The sequence below is a fragment of the Manis pentadactyla genome, chromosome 2 (genome assembly GCF_030020395.1).
Source record: "Manis pentadactyla isolate mManPen7 chromosome 2, mManPen7.hap1, whole genome shotgun sequence".
Classification (NCBI taxonomy): Eukaryota; Metazoa; Chordata; class Mammalia; order Pholidota; family Manidae; genus Manis; species Manis pentadactyla.
The window spans coordinates 204,452,442-204,474,161 of record NC_080020.1 but is presented as its reverse complement, the minus strand read 5'-3'; the positions used below and the strand labels follow the sequence as shown (position 1 = coordinate 204,474,161).

At 34.8% G+C, this 21,720-nt stretch overlaps 1 protein-coding gene across 6 annotated transcripts in view; it reads right to left on the bottom strand.

Moving 5' to 3' along the window:
- The window catches only part of MAP4K3 (mitogen-activated protein kinase kinase kinase kinase 3), a 244,209-nt gene that overhangs the window by 154,443 nt on the left and 68,046 nt on the right, over positions 1-21,720 (bottom strand). For 4 of the 6 annotated variants that reach the window (XM_036925551.2, XM_036925553.2, XM_036925552.2 and 1 more), the window contains exon 2: positions 4,949-5,006. In XM_036925551.2, the coding sequence (XP_036781446.2) occupies positions 4,949-5,006 (58 nt within the window). Of the gene's footprint in view, positions 1-4,948; positions 5,009-21,720 lie in introns of those variants that run through there. The other 2 variants (XM_036925555.2, XM_057497268.1) reach the window with 1 other exon arrangement.

Genomic DNA, 21,720 nt, shown 5'->3' with positions numbered 1-21,720 from the left:
ATCAAAGAGGCACTGTTTATTCAGTGGGATGAAATATCAATAGCACCAACACCAGTGAGAAAAATTAATATAAGTGGCTTATTTAATTATATGTAATAAAGTAAATACTGAAGTACTTTGGGGTTGGGGAAGGGAGTAGAGGAGGGGAGGGAAGGGAGAGGAGGGGAAAGGAGGGAAGAGAGAAAAGGGGAGGGGAGGGAAGGGAGGAAGGAAGGAAGATTCCTGCTAAACCAAGTTCTCCACATCATCATTTTCTACTGATTTCTGGGCCCACTTTAACGACACTGCCAAATACTTTCTGTACCTCCTCTAACCGAAAACAAACCCAATATAATAGTTGTGTTTTCCCTGGCTTTCATTTAAGAAGGACCTGCTGGCATTTCAGAGCCTATTAATGTTACTTATATAGATGACACTTACAGACTTAATTTTAAGACTAAATATGTACTTACAGAAGTTCTTGACTGAATATATAAAAAGGACTGATTTATTTATCTGGAGAATGATTAGCTTTTATCTTACAAATAATAATAATTTTCTCCAGGACTTTATTTGTAGCACAAAAGGCTACAAAGTTACTTTGTTTCACAAAGTACAAGAACCCAAGCAACTGAACTCAAAAGTTTTTTTTAATTACATAAAACTTAAAAAAAATCACCATTCTAGATATTCATTTATCACATGCAATATCTGACACTTAAATACCTGATCACTACAATTCATTCAATTAGATGTTTACTGAACATTTATGTGGCCAGAGCTATACATCTCAAGGTTATAAAGAGAGACAAAGCTTCCTCCATCTCGGATTTCATAGACTATACTAGACAATGTTTAAATTCAAAAAAGGCAATTCCTGAATTTTATTTCATTGCGCTTGAGTAATCATTGTAGAGAAGGTAAGTTTAAGGAAATTATTTCACAAGTTTGCCTTAAACCACAGCCCCAGAGTATCGAAAGAAAATTCTAACACCCAAAGCGCCTTAAGTATCTTTAGTAGATCTACCACAGCTGTAGAGGTATATGCATGTGTATGCGTGTTGGGGGAAAGAGGATAATAAGGGATAGGATTAAGTTAGTAGACAGTATAAGAAATAAGTTAACTGCATTTACTTCCAAGTATGGAAAAAAAAGCTTAATTTTATACTTTTTAATTGCACAATACATGAATGCATACTTACAAAAATTTTAAATTTTAAGTGTCCGTTAATAAAAAATAGCTATTTTAAGTACTTCAAATATATTAAACTACTTAATTTTCATAACCCTGTGAGATAGGAACTAATGCTATCCCCATTTTGCAGAAGAGAAAAATAGGTAGACAGGTTAAGTAATTTGCCATGGTCATACAGCTTGCTGTGATGGAGCCTCAATAATAACCTAAACACTTTTGGGTCCAAAGTGCACACTTTTAACCACTATGCCATAGACCCTCTCTTTGATTCCCACTACCTATCATACACACTCTTCCCAAGTACCAATTAGACTCCACATGTAAGTACTTACCTAGTGACTTGAACTTTTCAGAACATAAATGAGAACCAGACATGGACAAAAAGTACCTTGGGAAGGCAAGAGAGAGGACTTTTGCTTAAAGGAGAGTTCTTCTGACCAACTCATACCATATTTGCTCTTTCATTAGATGTATTTCTAAGAAACCTGACTTTCCAATCTCCTGACCAATAATGCAATAGAAACAGTGAATAAAGGGAGCACATATAAGGGGCTGGACATTTAAAAATCAAGAACTGTGTCTTTTCACTTATCTCAGTACATCAGTGTTTATTGACCTAAAGAGAAGTAACAAGTGACACCAAAAGAGAGGGACAAATGCTGTTAAGAGCCTTTCTCTGAGACACATTTTTCTATTTGTCAGTGAGCTGCTGAGGACTTAACTTTTAACTAGTAATTACATGATGATAACTACACTACACTCAGCATGCATTTGAGATGAAATGCATTTGAGAAATATTTAACAAACATAATGGTTAAAATGATTTTTGCAATTTAAAGGAGGACTTAAGAAAATTTACCTATATGGAATCCTTAATTTTCCAATGTCATTGAGCATTTTACATTATTGTATTTATCTACAGTACCCAAACAATATACTATCATTAGTCACTAAGTTAATCTCCATGAAATCCTGATAAGAAACATTCTTTGCAAGAACCTATCTCAAAAATAAGTATTATTTTACAAGCTAGTTGGGTGTGGATTAACAACAAAATAAATAGGCAATTCCTTACATTAGAATAGAAAGCCCAGAACAGAGACAATTATACCAAAGTACTGGGATGCTTGATTTAATTGTTTGAGAAATAAATTAAGTACAATCTTTACTCGACATCATACAGCAAACAAATTCCACATGGATCTAAATACAAATGTTAAAAAAAGTACAATGACAAAAGTTGAGTGAATGTAAAGTATACACACAAAAAAATAAGTAGTGGGAATCAGCAAGTCTTTCAAAAAAGAAAAATAATGATAAATATTTTCAATGAAGAAAAATATTGTAGATTTAGCTATACAGTAACTAAAAACTTATCTACATCCAAATCAGATGGAAATTTTACAGGCATACCAGAAAAAAACTGCAACTTAGAAAAATAAGGATTAAAATCACTGACAGAAAAAGACCTTTTAAAAAAAATCACTAAAAATGGGCACCATTTGATCTCATAGGTCACCAGAAAAGTCCTGTCCTTAAGCTCTTGTCTAGGTCCTCTTCACTCTATGTTCTAATGAAACCTGGCTATCCCCCTGGACTCTGCTTCCCCTTTAGTCTTGTCAAGTGATGGAAAAGTGCTCTTCCACATGCCACATACTGCAGGACCTAGAAATGGTGTAGATGTCCATCTCCATTCTTGCTGTTGCTTCCAAATACCTCTCCACCTTTGTCCTTCAAAAACCCAGCCTCTCTAAAAGTGACTGCCATCACAGCATATTACCTCTTACTCCCCCTTGAAGTTGCATTTCTGGAATTCTTAGCCATTCCCTGTCACATGCTGATGATACAGCACCTTGCTCATTCTCTCATTCTCCATCACTAGTTGTTCATAATTTTTGGTGGCCTCAACACCTCAAACCACTCAGACCTGACCTGCTCAGCTACATCAATCTATGAAATTATAAATAGGGAATCCAATGTTAACTAATTTTAAGTGATTATCTAATGATACATGCATAATAGTAATTCTTGTTATTTCTAGGTGGTAGAATCTGATTTTTCTTATTATTTAATTGTATAAAAGTATTACAATGATCAATATATGCATGACAGTGTTCAACATTAAATTATAACAATGCAAAAATTTCATTAATCAGAAAACAAATGACTTGATGAACAATAAGATTTTTCAAGTTGCTAATTGTTTTTAAAGGAAATTTTAAGATGTATTGAATGAGTACTATGCCCAGGCCCCACGTTCAGTGCTGTGGACACAAATCTGATTAAAACTGGGAATAAAGAAAGGCAATCTTAAAATGACAATACAGTGTGTTAAGTGCTGTAACAGAGCTACTCCTGCGGAGGAGTCATCTTCATCAGACCAGGGCTAAGGGAAGGCTTCTGGAAAGAGGACTCTAAACTGATTTCAAGGAATAATGCATGTAACAAACTACTTCTAATTAGAGACTATTTCATCAAACATAGCCATTTCTTAATGACTAAAAATGAAGGCCCTGCTTCAAATGCCAAATCTTTAATTTTTTTACCTTAGATTTCACCAACTTCATATACCCACTGAAGAACAGGAGATTCAAAGAAAAGAAAACTGTCTTATGGTGTTAGAATGTAATTATACTATACAAAATTTATAAATATGTACAACTGAGAAAGCATTTTTTTATTCATTACATGTCAGTGTGGTTTGATCAAACTCAGTCAACACATCCTTCAAATCTCATTTTAATGGCATTGCTAAAAAGTCTACTGATGATCAAATCAGGGGTGGGCAATTACAGCTGCAGGTGGCCTGGCTTGCTAAGAATGGTTTTACATTTTCGGAGGAAGGAAGGAGAGAGAAAGAATGGGATAACTGTATAGAGAGACCACATGTGCTCCACAAAGCCTAAAATATTTTACTATCTGGAGTTTTACAGAAAAAGTTGCCTATCCTTAAACAAAACAAAACAAAACAAAACACAAAACAAAACAAAACCCAACACTACGAAGTAGATTTTTGCTCATACCAAAGTTAAAACTTGTTTCACCGAATTCATATATTATCAGTTTATAGTGGAAGAAACCACCTGAAAGATCATTTACTTTAGAATGTGGTCTAGACACCAGCACAATTACTTGCACATAGTGGGAGGGAGGGAAAGGGAGAAGGTGTTTTTAAGAGAAGATAAGTAAGAGTGTGTAGTCAGCTACAAAACATATGGGTTTTGTAGGGGCTGGGGAAATTCAGGAACAGAATATAATCAAAGCAGACAAAAAATATATAGTAGTCCTAGTGGCTTTACAATGAGCTGCTCAAGTTGGACGATAAATACTATATTAATGACCCATAAAATTTGAGAGCTAGCTAGGTCTACTGAGAAAAATGAGACTCAGAAGTGAAGTTACTTGCCCAAGTTCACAGAATGAGAGCGGGACACAAAGAACTAGACTACAACCACCCAAATCTCAGTTCAGTTCTTCCTTGTCACGAAAGGACAATGTTAACCTGGAAATACAACACTATCAATTTGTGACAAGTTAGCTCAATTGAGCTCAGAAGGAAAAAAGTCTTTTCAAGAGTTCCCCTTCTTTCCCCAATTACTAGTGATTTTTCAGAGAAGAACTGAGCAAGGTGTCTACAGGTCTAAAAGAGGTAGATGGAGGAGTAGACACCAGCTACATTTCCCTAAAGATGTTGGGAACAAACAAGGGACAGTTGGCCAAACATCACTAAAATAAGCCTTGAAGATAAGAAACATCAAATTTCAGTTAATTTACCTGGTTCCAATTTTATTACTTTAATTGCTGCCAGTTCACCAGTGTTAACATTTCGTGCCTAAAAAAGAAGAAAAGATAATTGTGAAAAAAGCTTTCATAAAAAAACTCTTAAAGTCTCATTTATAAATTAATAACTTAGTGTTTACTTTTAGTTATATAGAAATATTTTTAAAGCAACAACTACAAATGATTTATATTTACAAAACAAACATTCTTCACAATGAATTTCAACATTAATTCATGTATAAATTTAATAATGGTGATGATAATAATAATAGGTAATACACATAAAGACCTTAGTATGTGCCAGGTACTATTTTAACATTAATTCATTTAATCCTCACAGCAATCTTACGAGTAGCGACTAACATTATTCCCATATTGCAGATGAGAAAACTGAAGCACAGAGAAGTTAAAAAACTTGCCAAGTCCATAAGGTACCAAGCAATGCTGGGATTCCAACTCGGAAGTCTAACATCAGACTCTGAGCTTTTCACTCTATTGTCATCCATCCAAAGACTGGATAAAATTTTGAACTGATTAGCCTTCAACTTTTAAATTAAAAACACTTAGAATATGAAAAGCTAGTACAATTAAACTATAAAAGCAGCCCCCCTGCATCTGTTAAAACACACCTGGTGATATAATAAAATGTGTGCAGTTCACAAAACCAAATATATTTTTACAAGCCTCATATTAAAAATAAAAATCATTTAAAAAATCAGTCCCTAGTAGTAGATTCCTGATATTTACAACTATAATTATGTATAAATAAGCAGAAACTGTCTTTTCAATTTGTATAAAAATGGCAATAACTTTTTGTCAATCTTAAGTGTTTCATAATCGGATCAAACTTCAAAATAATATTAAGCTATAACTGTTACATAATATTTAAACTGTTAACTGAAACTTAATAAATTAATTTCCATATCACCCAACGAAGACCAAGAGATGCAGTCCCCTGATCACAGAATCCTTTCAGATCACCAGAATTGTTCTTAGTTTCTACACTCTCTTATTAATGGACTGGTACCCACAAGAGATGATGATCACATTAACAGCGGACTCCTAGGAATACGGGGCATTAAAAATGTCAGTCAAGAATCTAGAAAAGGGGATATGGGTCAGGGACATTGCTGAAATATAAAATTTAATCTTTTGATGCAAAGAAAAACCAAAGCATTAAAAGATCTCCTCATACAAATTAAAAAAAAAAACCATAACTAATAAACACTTGTGATGCCAACTTACTACAGTCAGTATAAAACAGCTTTGAACAATTATTTCAAACTAAGTTAATTTCCATTAAATGAGATAGACATTTCAAATAGATAATTGCACATATGTATTTATTCCCTTCCCTAGGATAAGAAGATATATATATTACTAGTAGATATTATATATTTTACATATATAATATATATGTATGTATATATAATGAAATAGAAATAAAATCAGAGTATCATTCTGGGAGCATTCTATAAGGGGAGGCAGAGTGTACCTGTAGATTATTTAGGTATATCACATCAACATTAGTCATAAATCTTCTGAAACACTATTTTAACTACTTGTCTTTCTTCACACTTTGGTATCTTTTCTCTGTTAGGCTCTTCTTTGATACTCTGTCCTCTAACCCCATCTTTTTTAGCACTTGTCCAAATAAATAAGACAGGATGCTACTCTCTCCAATTCGCAGTTCTCCACTTAAAAATTCTGCCACAGTTTTATTTTCTGTTTACTGAAAAGAAATTCAGAGTATGGGTGATTCCACTATGGAACAGCAGAAAAAATATGAACTCACAGAAAGCTAGGATGCTTATTTTTACAGTTAATTTTGTTCCCAATTAACCACAAGAGGGCACACTCTCTGCTGATAAAACAAGTTACACAGTGTCCAAAATGGCTACTGTACACAATGTACTCTTCTATAAATAGATTTACTATTAGATAACACCAGCACACATTTAACAGAAATACTGTGACAATAAACTATTGATAAGGAGTTTATTAAAACCAATATTTACTGTAAGCTTGACTTAGGAGTACAATTTTTTCAAAATTTAAATCAGTCGAGAATTCTCTAAAGTATAGTAAAAGAGTTTTAAAAGTATGGTTCTTTAGTCAATACAAGATGGCTAAAATGATTGCTGCCCTTTTTGCCTTCTGAAATATTTTCCAATATGTAATTGCAAAGAATTAAGATAATATAAAAAAAAGGGAAGAAAATGAACACACACACACACACACACACACACACACACACACACAAAAAAAAAAAAAAAAAAAAAACCTCAGGAAACTTCTGAGCTTTTCTGCAACAAAATATATGTTTACTAATGAAAGGTCTTTAAAAGCATTATGATTCATCAAGAAGCTTGGTCTTCTGGCTACAGTAAATCATATTTTGCTGCATATAAACTTATGGCAGTCAAGGTTACACAGAGGTAAATTAAAGATTAATATTACCTCTAAAACTCAGTATATCACTATTCCTTTTTTCAATCACCTAGAGCAATTTATTAGGAAAAAATGAGAGCAAGGTAAACAATGTAAAATATTACCATGTATAAAGTTAAAAATTTCTAATTCAGTGTCAGTAATGTAAAATTTTAAGACTTGTTCAGGGTAAAAATTCAATATAAATATTCTAAGCATTTGGACCTAGTAGTGTTCTGCCACATCATTGACTTGACCACTACTCATCACGTGCTCTCAAAGGGATATTCAGATTATGTCATTCCTGAGTTTAAAACTCCTCTGGAGTATACACCATTGCATTAAAAACAAAATTCAAATTCCCTGTCAGAACTTAAATTTTTCACTAAATATAGCACTTTTTATAACAGCTTTATTAGGATATAATTCACAAACTGTAAAGTTCACCCTTTTAATATATATAATCCATTTTTAGTATAATTCAGAGATATGTAACCATCATTACTATCTAATTTTGGAACATTTTTATCACCCCAAAAAGAAACTCCAGACCCATTAGCAGTCACTCCCTACCCCTTCCCTTCCAGTCCCTGACAATTAACTACTGATCTACCTTCTATGTCTATGAATTTGACTATTCTGGGTATTTCATATAAATAGGACCCTACAAAATGTGGTTCTTTGTGAGTAGTTTCTTTCACTGAGCATAAGGTTTTCAGGTTCATCCACGCTGTAGAATGTACTGGTAACTTTATTCCTTTTGTTGCTGAATAATATTCTATTTTTTTATCCATTTATCAGCTTGAAGGGTATTTGGGATGTTTCCACTTTTTATCTATTATAAATAGTATTACTATGAACATTAGTGTATACATTTTTATGCAGAACTATACTTTCAATTCTCTTGGGTACAGAGCTGAGTGGAACTGGTGAATCATATGGTAACTAGTTTTTTGAAGAGCTGTTAAAACTTTTTTCTGAAGTGGCTGTGCCATTTTATATTATCACTAACATTAAGGGTTCCAATTTCTCCACATTCTTACCCAATGTTTGTTTTACCTTTTTTATTTTAGCTAACTTAGGAGGTATGAAGTGGTATCTCATTGTGATTTGACTTGCAATTCACTAATGACTGATGCTGAGCATCTTTTCATGTTTACTGGCCATATGAATATCTTCTTTGGAAAAATGTCTATTGAGATCTTTACCCATTTTTAATTGTGTTGCCTTTTTACTGTTGACTCATAAGAGTTCTTTATAAATCCTGATGCAAGTCTCTTATCAGTTACATGATTTGCAAATATTCCCATTCTGTGGAGTTGTCTTCACTTTCTTGATGGTGTTCTTTGAAGCACAAAAGGTTTTAATTTTGATGAAATCTGACTTAAATGTTTTTTGTTACTTGTTCTTTTGGTATTGTAGCTCAGAACCACTGCCTTACCCAAGGCCACACAGATTTTTTTTCCTTTTGTTTTCTAAGAGTTTTATAGCTTAACTCATCCATTCAGGTCTATGATCCATTTGAGTGAATTTTTATGTAGTGTCAGGTAGGGATCCAGTTTCATTCTTTTGCATGTAGATTTCTAGTTGTAAATCTGGCCTCTGTCTAGTATTTCCAGTCATTCCCAAATTTGCACTTTATGCTCTGGCCAAACTAAACAACTTGCCATTCCCCAGTGCTATCCACACTTTTGCCTCTGGACACATACAGCCTAGACAAATGCTTACCCTCCTTTTAAGCTCATCTTAGTTATTATCACTTTCCATAAGCCTTTTTCTAACCCCTGTTCTGGCGTAGGCCACACACACACACACACACACACACACATACTCCCACAGATCCTGGGTAACCTTTCTCAAATGGGAATGGGCATAGTGAGAAAAATCTTGCAGATTCTAGGACTGATCTTAGTTCTGAGCGGCTCTTAGAAATTACATTTCAAAGTTGTCCTGTAATTCAGTTTGGTTCAGTCAGCCTTTCAGAAGACAAACATATTAGAACTAGTTTGGAAGAGGATTTTTCTGATATGATTTTGTGCTGATTGCTGAGTTATCTCTACCAGAAAACTATTCCTTGAGTGTAAGAGAGCAAACAACATAATCAAGAAGCAAACTTAAGAGGCAAAAAAATGTGCTCAATATTGTATAAAGTGAGTACAGATAATCACAATCAATGAAAAATATGACCACCTACTATGTACCAAGCATCCCCAGGTATTCAAAGTTTACTAGTCAGAAGGGACTATCTAATGTGAATATGAAGTATGGTTCTGAAATGGGGTGAAGAAACACAAACTTTTGTCCTGCCTCTGTAGTTTCCTTTATGTTTTCTCCCCAACTGCCTCCCTACAGTTTCAAAACAAGAAAATGGAGACTATTTCTAAGTTTGCTTTTAATTTTAAAGTCAATATTTACATCAAATAATTTAAGTCTAAATTAACAGATTCTAAATACTGAACTAGCTGTCTGATTATATAAGAATTATATGAGGAAATTAACAACAACAACAACAACAACAAAAACACCATCACTGCTGTTTTAAATCAACAAAGTTAGAATGGACCTAGGAATCTGTATTTAAAGCTACTGAGGTAGTAATGGTCAGCCATATTTGGGGACCTGGTCTAAGGCACTGTGCCTTGAGTTTTATAAAACAAATGACAACTTCTGAGTCTGAAAAAGCTGTTAAAGGATTGGCTTCATGAAGGAGATACCATTTAAGCAGAGGTTTGAGAGATGGGCTGGATTACAATACAAAACAGGAAAGGAAAGGAGGACATAGAAGAAAAGTATGTGCAAAGGAATGGGGACAGAAAACATAGGCTATATTTTGAGTGTATTGGATGGGCCAAACCTCAGGGTGGCTCCCACATAAATACTCCCTTTTAGAGGGAAATGGTTAACCCGTGGCTCCTGCAGAGGGAATAGTTTTGCTTATTTTTCCACAGTTAACTTGGACTAGGAATGAGCCTACCACAAGGACAACCAAAACACAGAAGACTGATAGCCAAGGTGACACACATCCCTTGCTTGCCCAGGACACTCCCAGTTTTATCTGTCCTAGCAGAATTATTAACAATGTCCACTTTCACTCTTGAAATTATAATTAAAATTTTATTTACTTTGGATAATAAAATTTAAGGTCACTCTATCAATAAACACTGAGCTGACATGAAAAAGGGAAATTAGTCAATCAGATTCTCTAAAGTAGGGGTCAGCAAGCATGCGTGTTTTTATAAATGAAGTTTTACTAGAACACAGCCATGTTCATTTGCTTAAGTACTGTCTATGGCTGCTTCATAATACTCAATAGCACTGTGTAGATGAAATGAAGACCATATGGCCCACAAAACTTGAAGTACTCACTATCTGGCCCTTTACAGGAAAAACTGGCTGATTCCCACTCTAAAACAGCGCTATCTAACTGAACTTTCTGCATTGATGGAAATGTTCTTTACCTGCACTGTCCAATAAAGTGGCCTCATGCCACATGTAGCTACTGATCAACTGAAATGTGCTAGTACAACTGAAGAAATGAATTTTATTTAATTATTTATATATATATTAAAATATTTAAATTGGGGGGTTTAAATTGAAATATAATTGACATATACACTGTGCGAGTTTTTTTTTTATTTTGGTATCATTAATCTACAGTTACAGAAAGAACATTAGGTTTACTAGGTTCCCCCTTCACCAAGTCCCCCCCACATACCCCTTCAGTCACTGTCCATCTGCGTAGTAAGATGCTGTAAAATCACTACTTGTCTTCTCTGTGTTGTGCAGCCCTCCCCGTGCCCCACGTACTATACATGCTAACTGTAATGCCCTCTTTCTTTTTTCCCCGCCCTTATACCTCCCTTCCCACCCATCGTCCCCAGTCCCTTTCCCTTTGGTAACTATTAGTCCATTCTTGGGTTCTGTGATTCTGCTGCTGTTTTGTTCCTTCAGTTTTCCTTTGTTCTTATACTCCACATATGACTGAAATCATTTGGTACTTGTCCTTCTCCGCTTGGCTTATTTCACTGAGCATAATATCCGCTAGCTCCATCCATGTTGTTGCGAATGGTAGGATCTGTTTTTTTCTTATGGCTGCGTAATATTCCATTGTGTATATGTACCACATCTTCTTTATCCATTCATCTACTGATGGACATTTAGGTTGCTTCCATATCTTGGCTATTGTAATCAGTGCAGCTATAACATAGGGGTGCATCTGTCTTTTTCAAACTGGAGTGCTGCATTCTTAGGGTCAATTCCTAGAAGTGGAATTCCTGGGTCAAATGGTATTTCTATTTCGAGCATTCTGAGGAACCTCCATATTGCTTTCCGCAATGGTTGAACTAGTTTACATTCCCACCAGCAGTGTAGGAGGGTACACTGTGCAAGTTTTAAGTGTACAACATAATGATTTGATATGTATGTATTGCAAAATGATTACCACAGTGAGTTTAACATTCATCATTACAGAGTCACAAATTTCTTTTTCTAGTGATGAGAAGTTCCAAGATCTTTTCTCAGTAACTTTCAAATATACATTACAGTAGTTACTAACAGTCACCATGATGTCCATTACATCCCCAGGACTTATTTATCTTACAATTGAAAAATAACAGACTGAAAAATATTGTTCTAATACCTTTAACACACGTACATGCATCTCCACCACCACCCCAAAACAGGAAAGTTTCATCTCTGTGAAAGCTCCCTTGGAAGTTTTATTCTCCCCTCACATCAACTCCGGGCACCCACTGATTTGATCCACTACAGCATTATCTTCTCAAAAATTTCATATAAATTAAATCACTCCTTATGTAATTTTTTGAGACTGTCTTCTTTCACCAAGTTGCTACATGTTTCATTAGTTTGTTCTTTCTACTATTGAGTAGCATTTCACTGTATGGATACACCACCGTTATTCACTACTAGTGGGAGGAAATAGTGATTATTTTCAGTTTTTGGTAAATATGAATCAAGCTGCTATAAACATTTGTGTACAGGTTATAAAAGCATCCAGAAGTGGGACTAGGTTATATGGTAGCTATATGTTTAATTTTAGGAAAAACTGTCAAACTCTTTCTAGAGGGACTGTACCATTGTTCACTTCCAGTAGCAATGTAAAAGAGTTCCAGTTGTTCCACATCCTTTCCAGTAGGTGGTACTGTACTTTTTATTTTAGCCACTCTAACAGGTGTTATGGTATCTCATAGTGGTTCTAGTTTGCATTTCCCTAGTGGCTAATGATGTTGAACATCTATTCACGTGCCTATTTACCATCCTTTGATGAAGTGTGTTCTAGTCTTTTATCTGTATTTTAACTGAGATGTTTATTTTCTTACTGTTGAGCTTTGAGAGTTCTTTATCAGGTATATGATTTGCAAATATTTTCTGTCAGTCTATAGCAGTCTTTTCATTCTCCTAATAATGTCTTTCACAGAATGTTAATGGACTGAATTGTGTGCCTTCCAAAGTTTTTATGAAGTCCTAATCCCTCATACCTATATTTGAAGACAGGGCCTTTAGAGGTAATTAAGGTTAATGAAGTAATATGTGTGAACTCTAATCCAGCAAGACTAATCCAACAGTGTTCTTATAAGAGGAGGAAGGGACATCAGAAATGTGCATGCATAGAGAAAAGGCCATGTGAGAACACAGCAAGGAGGTGGCCAACTACAATCCAAGGAGAGAGGCTTCAGGAGAAACCAATCTTACCAACACCTTGATCTTGGACTTTTAGTCTCCAGAAGTATGAAAAAATAAGATTTCAACTGTTTTAAGCCACCCAGTCTGTGGTGTTTTGTTCTGGCAATCCTAGCTCTAATACATAAAGCTCAAGTTTTCCACTTTATCAACTGTTTTCTTTTATAAATTGTGCTTTTGGTATTCAAGACATTTTGCTTATCCCCAAATCTTTAAGATTTTATCCTAAAAGAACAAGTTTTAAATTTAGATTTATGAAACATGTTGAATTAATTTTTGTTTAAGGTATCTTTCTTTTTTTTTTGCATGTACATGTCCAGCTGTTCCAATACTACTTGTTGAAAAGACTATCCTTCCTCCACTGAATTGCGTTTTACCTTTGTCAAAGTCAATTGGCTATATCTGTGAGGGTCTATTCCTGATCCTCACCAATACCACAGACAATCTTGATTATTGCAGCTTTACAGAAAGTCTTAAAAATAAGATACGATTCTTCTAAGTTTATTTTTCTTTTTCAAAGTTGCTTTAACTATTTGAGGTCCTTTACTTTTCCCTATAAATTCTAGAATCAGCTTGTCTATATTTATTTTTTAAATCCTGTTGTGATTCTGATTAGAACTGCATTAAATCTACAGATCAATTTGGGGAGAAATGACTCATTTACTACATAAAGTCCTCTAATCCATGAGCACCACTCTCTATTTAGGTTTTCTTTGATTATCTTTCATCAGTGTTTTATACTTAATCTATATACAGATTCTATACATCATTTTAATTTTGATTTTAGCAGCCATATGTGGCTAGTGAAAACTGTATTAGACATCATACCTCTAAAAGCTCTAACAAGTCTGAACTTGGAAATACTGAAAAATAGTACCACTACGCAATGTAACCCATTGTAAAAACGGTGTCATTAAACCATACCAGGGTCTTAGCAAACAGGATCTTGGGCAAAGTGAAGTTTTGAAGAAACAGAAAAGATACAATGAGGTGACAGTCAATAAATAAAAAGCCAGAACAGAACAAATAGAGAAAAAATAGTAAGAGACCACGAAAAAAGAACAGATCTCCAAAGATGTCTTGAGCTCCTAACAACTTTCCAGTTCCATATCACGTGTACTTTTACAACAGCCTCTCTTTTCTTGAGTTAATTTGAATGACTGTTTCTTGAAACCTGATGATTAAAGATCTAAATTCCTATGACTATCTAATGTTAGTTTCAAAAAAGAAAAAACAGACTGTGACTATCATACTAACTTTTTAAATGACTGAATATACGTGTAAAAAATAATCTGTGAATAAGACAACATATTAATAAATTATACTTCAAAGTTTAATTTTTAAATTGTTTAGAAATCAAAATGGACTTGTTTCATATTAATAACACTTTCAAATGGTAATCAGCAAGTCACAGATGCCAATTAATTAATCATATGGATAAAATTTAACAGTGGCACTGAGTTTGGAAAAACATAACGGACCAGGTAACTGTAACCAAAGTCCAACCTCCTACTACAGAAGCAAGAGGAGCAGCATCTCTAGCCCAGTAGTGCTCAAATTCCAGTATGTACAAAAATCACCAAGGTTTTCATTTTGGAAATATGTTAGACTGAACATGACAATCCCTGCCATTATTAATACCTGGATATGGCAGAAAAGATACAGTAAATACTCTCTTAAGTGCACTGCTAAACTCACAAGCAAAAAAAATCCACAGAAGGCAAAAACAAAGGGAAAACAGTAATTAGCTCAAAAAACATCTATTGAACGCATTTATTTAATGATATCAGAGTAGTAAGCAGGAGTTAAAGCCACAACCTCAGCTTAAATTTGGAATCTAGAGACCTTAAGTTTCACTTTTATTAGATGTAATGAAAGTTGGAATAAGACAACCGAAATAAAACCATCAATGCCTTTGAAAGGCCACACCCATCAGAGAAAGGGGAGGGTGGTCTGTTCATAGACAAAGAAAGAATAAAAAACAACTGCATCTGGCCTTCACTAGAATGGGGTCCTCCAAAAATTTATAATTATAAGCATGTTCTCATTTAAGTGTAAATTTATACTTCTCTGAGGGACCAGGAGCCTCAAGCCAAGAAATGAATTTAAGTTGTTTCTGGGTTGACAGTAATATAAAGCATCTGTCAAAAAAAAGATACAAATTCTCTGTAGCAAAACACACCTTCAGCCCATGCCCCAGGAGATTCCTAAATATTAATATTAATCAAATATGAGATTAAGATAAAATTATCAAACCAAAAGAAAACAAACTACCAGAGCAGCAAAACCTATAAACAACAGAAATAAATTAGGAAATTCAAATTTTGGCATAGATACATAATACAAAATTACAGTTAAATATGCTTTGAAAGTTTATAGAAATAAAAGCAAGCATTAAATACATGGGCCACCGGAAGATGACTGGTTAGCCAGAGACGGGTAAGATTCCTCAAGGGAGGAACAACCTAAGAGAGGCACAGTCGCAGGGGGGCCATCAGGTGAGAAATTGGGGATCAACAGAGGTGAGGCTTAGAACCTCACTCCCCCTGTTTTGAGAGAAATCTTCTGCATCCGTGGATGCTTTATTGCCCTTGTCTAGCTTGGATTAACACTTACTCTACAGGCACACACCTGATCGTCTACATGTGCTCTCTTACAACACTAAACTATGTTTTCTACCTTTATCTTGCATCTACCTACCACTTCAGCGTTTTATTAAAAATAATAATAATAATAATAATAATAAGGGAGAAATGTGGGATTCACATATAAATCAAGTACAAAAATCAAACGAATATTCATATTTGACCTGATTGTTTATAGTTCATAATGCGTGATCAAAACCAAAAGTTTTTGTGATGACTGCCCTTGTACTGTTCACCATGTAAGAAATTATTCACTATGTAAGAAATTTGTTCACCATGTAAGAACTTGTTCGTTATGCTTCAGAAGATTGGAGACTGATGAGAATTAGGCTTGGGGTGGATTAATGATTGTGCATTGAGCATTGACTCCCCTATACAGAATTTTATTGTTGTTAACAACCATTTGATCAATAAATATGAGAGATGCCCTCTCAAAAAAAAAAAAAAAAAATACATGGGCCAGAAACAAGGAGCTAACAAAAATGACTTGGTAGACAAGAAAAAAGGACCTAATAGAATTTCTGGAAATAAAAAATTTGATCCCTGAAATAAAAAACCTAACTGGAGCAGATACAGACACAGCATTAGTAAACCAGATGACAGATCTGACATATAAAGATATTAGCAAAAGATAGACATCTTAAAATAATTTCATCTCATGAAGGAGACATTAACATACATCTAATCAGAGTTTCAGAAAGAAAGACTAGGAAAAATGCAGAAGCAGCAATATTTCAAGATGATAGTGGCTGAAATTTTTCCAGAATGGACAGAAGACGTGAGACCTCAGATTCAGGAGACACAAGTCCTAAGGAGGATAAGTAAAAGGAAATCCACATTCAGACACATCATACAAAACTGCAAAACACCAAAGACAAAGAGGTGATCCTAAGAGAAAAGGAGTCAGATGACCTACAAAGGAACAACTGGGTTTCTCAGAGAAATAAATATGAATAATACTGTGCTGGCAGAAAGTAAGTCAATCTAAAATTACATTCTCAGGTAAAAACATCATTTAAGAAATTGGACAAAAAAGTAGTATTTGATAAAAACTGAGAGTTTATCACTAAAGGGCATCCAGTACCTTCTTCTAAAGGTATAATTTCAGGATAAAAAAGAGACTCAGAAGTCAAGTTGAAAACACAAGGAGGAAAAATCAAATAAATTGTCAATCTTAGACAGTATAAACAAACACTGATGACTGTAGAGAACAATAATAATGTCTGATGAATGCGATTTCTAAAAAGCTAGAACTCAAATATTGAACAAATGGCATGTAAATGGGAAGGTGTGATTGATATTAATGTGCTTTAAGATAACAGTCTTGTATTGTTTCGGAAGTGTGTAGTTAGTGAGTAATCCCAGATCTCAGGTTAGATATATGTATTAAATTATTGAGAGTAACTTTTAGAATAATAAAGTTAGTATAAAAAAGTGATTCTTAATTAAGGAGGATACTACCCCCATACAATAGAAAGGAGGTATCTAGAAATGTGTGAAGACATTCTGGGTTGTTCTAATAACTGGGGATGATAATGGCACTTGGTAGGTAGGAGTCAAAAGATTTTTTAATGACCTGTTGTGCCTACAAAGTGCCAAACAGTGACAGTCCTGGCCAAAATGCCAATAGCACCTACACAGAGAAATACTACACAATACACACCTACCAAAAATGGCATTTAAGCAATTCAACATGGAAATTAAACAAGTCAATAAAAACCACCTGTAAATGTACTTTAAATTAGATTCTTGGGCTCCACATATAACATATTTGGAATCAACAGGTGTGAGGTGAGACCCAGGAACCTATGATTTTCATAACCACCCAGGTAACTGTAATGCAACAGTCCATCAAATCACACTTTGAGAAACACCACAGCCTAAAGAAGGTGAAATGGTAGATGAATGGGGTTTCAGAAACTCCCATTACAGGGAAAGGCTCTGGAGCAAAAGATGCTCAGTTCTGAGGAGAAATCTAGCAGCAGAGGGTAGGTGAAACAGAATTTCATATAAACATCCATTTTGTGTCCCCAAAGCAGAAACTGCAGATTACAAGGGACATCATTTTTCTAAAAATTATAAGAATGATGCTTTCTCATTACATAAAACACATTTTCTTTTAAGTACTGGAAATGAAAATACAATAGAATGGTTCAGGACACCATCAATAAAATAGTTCAATCCACAACCTATAAAACAGATGGGAAAGTCTGTCTTCAAAAGTTCTGGCCAAACTCTGACCTACCTCACTTGAGTAAATGCCCTTCATCCACCAATTCCTAACATCCACCAATTCTTAACATACAGCAGGATGTGACTGCTGTAGAGCAGAATGTTTTTTCTGGAAGATGCTGAAGATAAGTACAAGATGAAAAAAGAAAAAAAAAGAACTACTTGGTTAAGTATTGAAAATAATATCTACTATATTCTCTTCCTAGAGATTAACAATGCGTAACAGGCACATAAAAGAGTCTGAAGATTCTACAGCAAAGAAACCCATTTGCTTTTGTTTGACTCTACATTTTTCACCATGGTTGAATTAAGGAACTCTCAATTCTTCCCCATCTTTATTAGGAAATTTTAAGATTTAGAAAAATCTATTCCCTTATTGAATACGTTTTATTCACTACTTTATTTATCCTTGGAATCTAGGACAGTGTCTGGAACACAATAGGCACTCAAAACATGTTTGCTAAATGAATAATTAAAATTAGTTGCACACTGGTAATTGTTTAAAAGCCAGCTGGGGAGATAAGGGCAGAGCAAGCCTTGATGGTAGTAGCATTTCAGCATTGTAAACACCTTCCACCATGGTGGATCACAAGCTACCAATTTGACATCTCTGATTACAGTGTTGGGAAGAGATGGTCATAATCTCACTGGCATAAAAAGGCTCCAGGACACCAATGATAAAAATGGTAGCTTACTTTATGCAAATGCAGAATAACATCTCACAAAACAGAATCCTTGAGGAATGAAAACTGAGTGTTTCAGATAATGGTATCAATGTTAAGTGGAAAATGTATTATCTTTTTTTATAATTCAAAGAAGAAATGTGTGTCTATTAAAGATACAGTACAAAATTAAGCATCCTCTGTTAACTCAATTATCCATAAACTGTCAATATAGATAAACTTTCATAAGTCATGCTCTTAAAGTCTACTGAGGTATGTAAAGTTATTTGCCCTTTTACAAAATCAGGGGTTCTTAACCTACGGCCCAAGGACTGGCTTCAGGGAACCCAGAAATTCCCTGACACTGAATGCAAACTGACACATGTTTTTTCATCTTTCTGGGAAGGACGTCTACAGCTTTCATCAGATATGTCAAAGGGGTCCATAATCCAAAGGTTAAGAACCACTTCTCCAAATAAGCCTGACTGTTCTGCCTGTTTAATTGGAAGTGTTTTGGTTTCTCCCTCTCAGGTTGTCAGTGGTTACTTCTTATTGTTGGTGCACTGTTTAGGGCACGCCCACCTCCTTCTAATTTGCTGTGGGTTAGAGAAACTGGTAAATGAACTTAAAAAAATGTGTTTTAATTAAGTCACCAAGGGATTCACCTATGAATACAGTGAACAAAAAATAAAACTGTGAAAACTGACTGGTGACAAATATTATGTCAAATGAACTATTTATTATGCAGATAACTGGTGGTCCAGAGATTTATTATAAAAACAAAAAATATTCTACCCATCTGAATCTTTGTTTCATTAGATGCCTTCTGTTTATTTTAAAATATGTTTAAGATAATTTTTATCTCACAAAGGAATATACCCTTCAAATTTATCCATCAGGAAACTTAGCATCTATCCATTTGACAACCCCACGTCTGCCTTATCATAAAAAGACTCTCTGGGTCGGGCGGGGTGGGGTAGGGGAGAGAAACCATGTAACAATGAACTACACTTTTCAAAATTTAGAATCACTTGCATTTAAATCTTGGTTAAGTGAACAAATTACTGGAATATATTTGTGGGCGGGATTTATGTCTCACTAAAATCATAGATAAAAGGAAGACATACATATGCTTTTTCATGGCATAAAATTCTAGACTTAAAATGTTTATAAGACAAATAGACTAATTTAGCTTCATAAAATCCTAGAACATTACTTTCACAAAGCACTTTTAGCAATGATATTGGTGACACTTTTTTTCGGTTATGTTATATAAATTTTTTTCTACACTTATTCCTTTTACTAAAAATTCACCTATTACAGAAGAATGACCAATAAGAAAACCACTATTTTCATATGTCTCCTCTTTCCAACATTTGTTTTCTATTTCATTATCACTTGCTTCTGTTACTGTGCTTTTACCTCAATTCCATTATGGTAATCTCAGAGGATAAACTGAAGAAGGAACGACCTCTAAGGACATACTGTATTAGAGCAGACCAGTAATGATCTTGTAAACTAAAGTAATTTAATGGGCATAAAAAGAAATAGTTAAATTTCTACTTGATTCCATGCTTTCCAGTTTGTGGTTGACCAAGGCGAAAATGAACAAGAAACCATATTATATTTCCTTAACAATTATTTTCAGGAATAAAGAGCTGTTTTCTGCTATACTTTCAATCCAGAGGTGTCTAGAACACTCCTCAAAGGAAGGGTCCTAATGGAGCACAGCCATTCCTCTCCAATAAAGCTGGACCTGAGCTCACTCAAGGCTGCCAAGCATCAAGACAACATATCCCCAAATAAGTTATGAAAGAGTTTGGCCAGACAGACAGGAAAAAGAAACAGAAGAGCAAATTATGAAAAAAAGAAGACAAGTTCAAGGATTAAAGGAAAATGTGATTATGAGGCCAAAGGCAAGACTAAACAGAGATAGGCATGGCAGTGGCTAGATACTTAGATCATTGACAGTAACTGGAATTGATCTCACCAGTGCTGATTGGTGGGATAACTTAGAGTTTCCCATGGTAATCTCATACAAGTCTTTAAGGGCTGAAATACGGAAAGTGCACAATAGTTTCTTGGTTAGTTATATGCTCCTCCCAAAGTTTCTTGAGACTGGCCTGGGAAGGGACCTTCCTGTGAGTCAAATGGAATTTCAATCCATTAAACTGCTGAGGTAATCACTAATTATTCTCCCAGAAATAGGGAACACGACATGGAGAAAATGTTTATGAATTCACAATTCTAGTTTTTTAAAAATCTATTTGTTTTAACAAATAAAAGGCAGAAATTAAAAAGTAAGATACCCCCTTTTTAGGGATGAATAGTTACAGAATAGGGAATATAGTCAATAATACTTCAATAACTTTGTATGGTGACAGACGGTAACTATACTTACTATGGTGACCATTTTTATAGTGTATATGATTGTTAAGTCACTACACTGTGTATATGAAACTAATTAAAAGAATATATTTATGTCAATTACACACACTTCAATTAAAAAAATTTTTTTTAAATATTCCATTTGGGATTAAAGATGGTGGCATGAGAGGTGAGACAGAGGCCTTCTCCCAAAACCACATATAATACGAAAACATACTTAATACAACTAATCCTAAAAGACTAACAGGAGAGAAAGCTGGGCCAGACTGCAAACACCTGGAGAAAAGAGCAAACCTCACAAAACAGGGTAACATACCAAAGCCATGATCTGGCGGAACCCAAGCCCTTACCCCACCCTAACTCACCTGTGGAAGGAAGAGAAACGGAATGGGAAGGGGGTGGAAGCCTAGGACTGCTGAACACCCATCGCTGGAGATTTGCTCTGGGAGCACGAACCTACACTGCATGGTGCTCTGGAGGTTAGTGGGGTTACAAAGCTAAGACAGGCAGAATATTGGAGAGACTGAGATTCCAGCTGCTTGTAAAAAATGGATCATCATCTGGCCGCTCTGGGACAAAAGAAAGGCAGGCAGTCTGACAGACTTCCTAACAGCAAGAGGGCTGCTAATGGGGAAAGGATTGCACAGAGCTTGATCCTCAGGAGAATGGACAGGTGGACAAAATTGTCTGGAATTGTCTGGGTGCACTC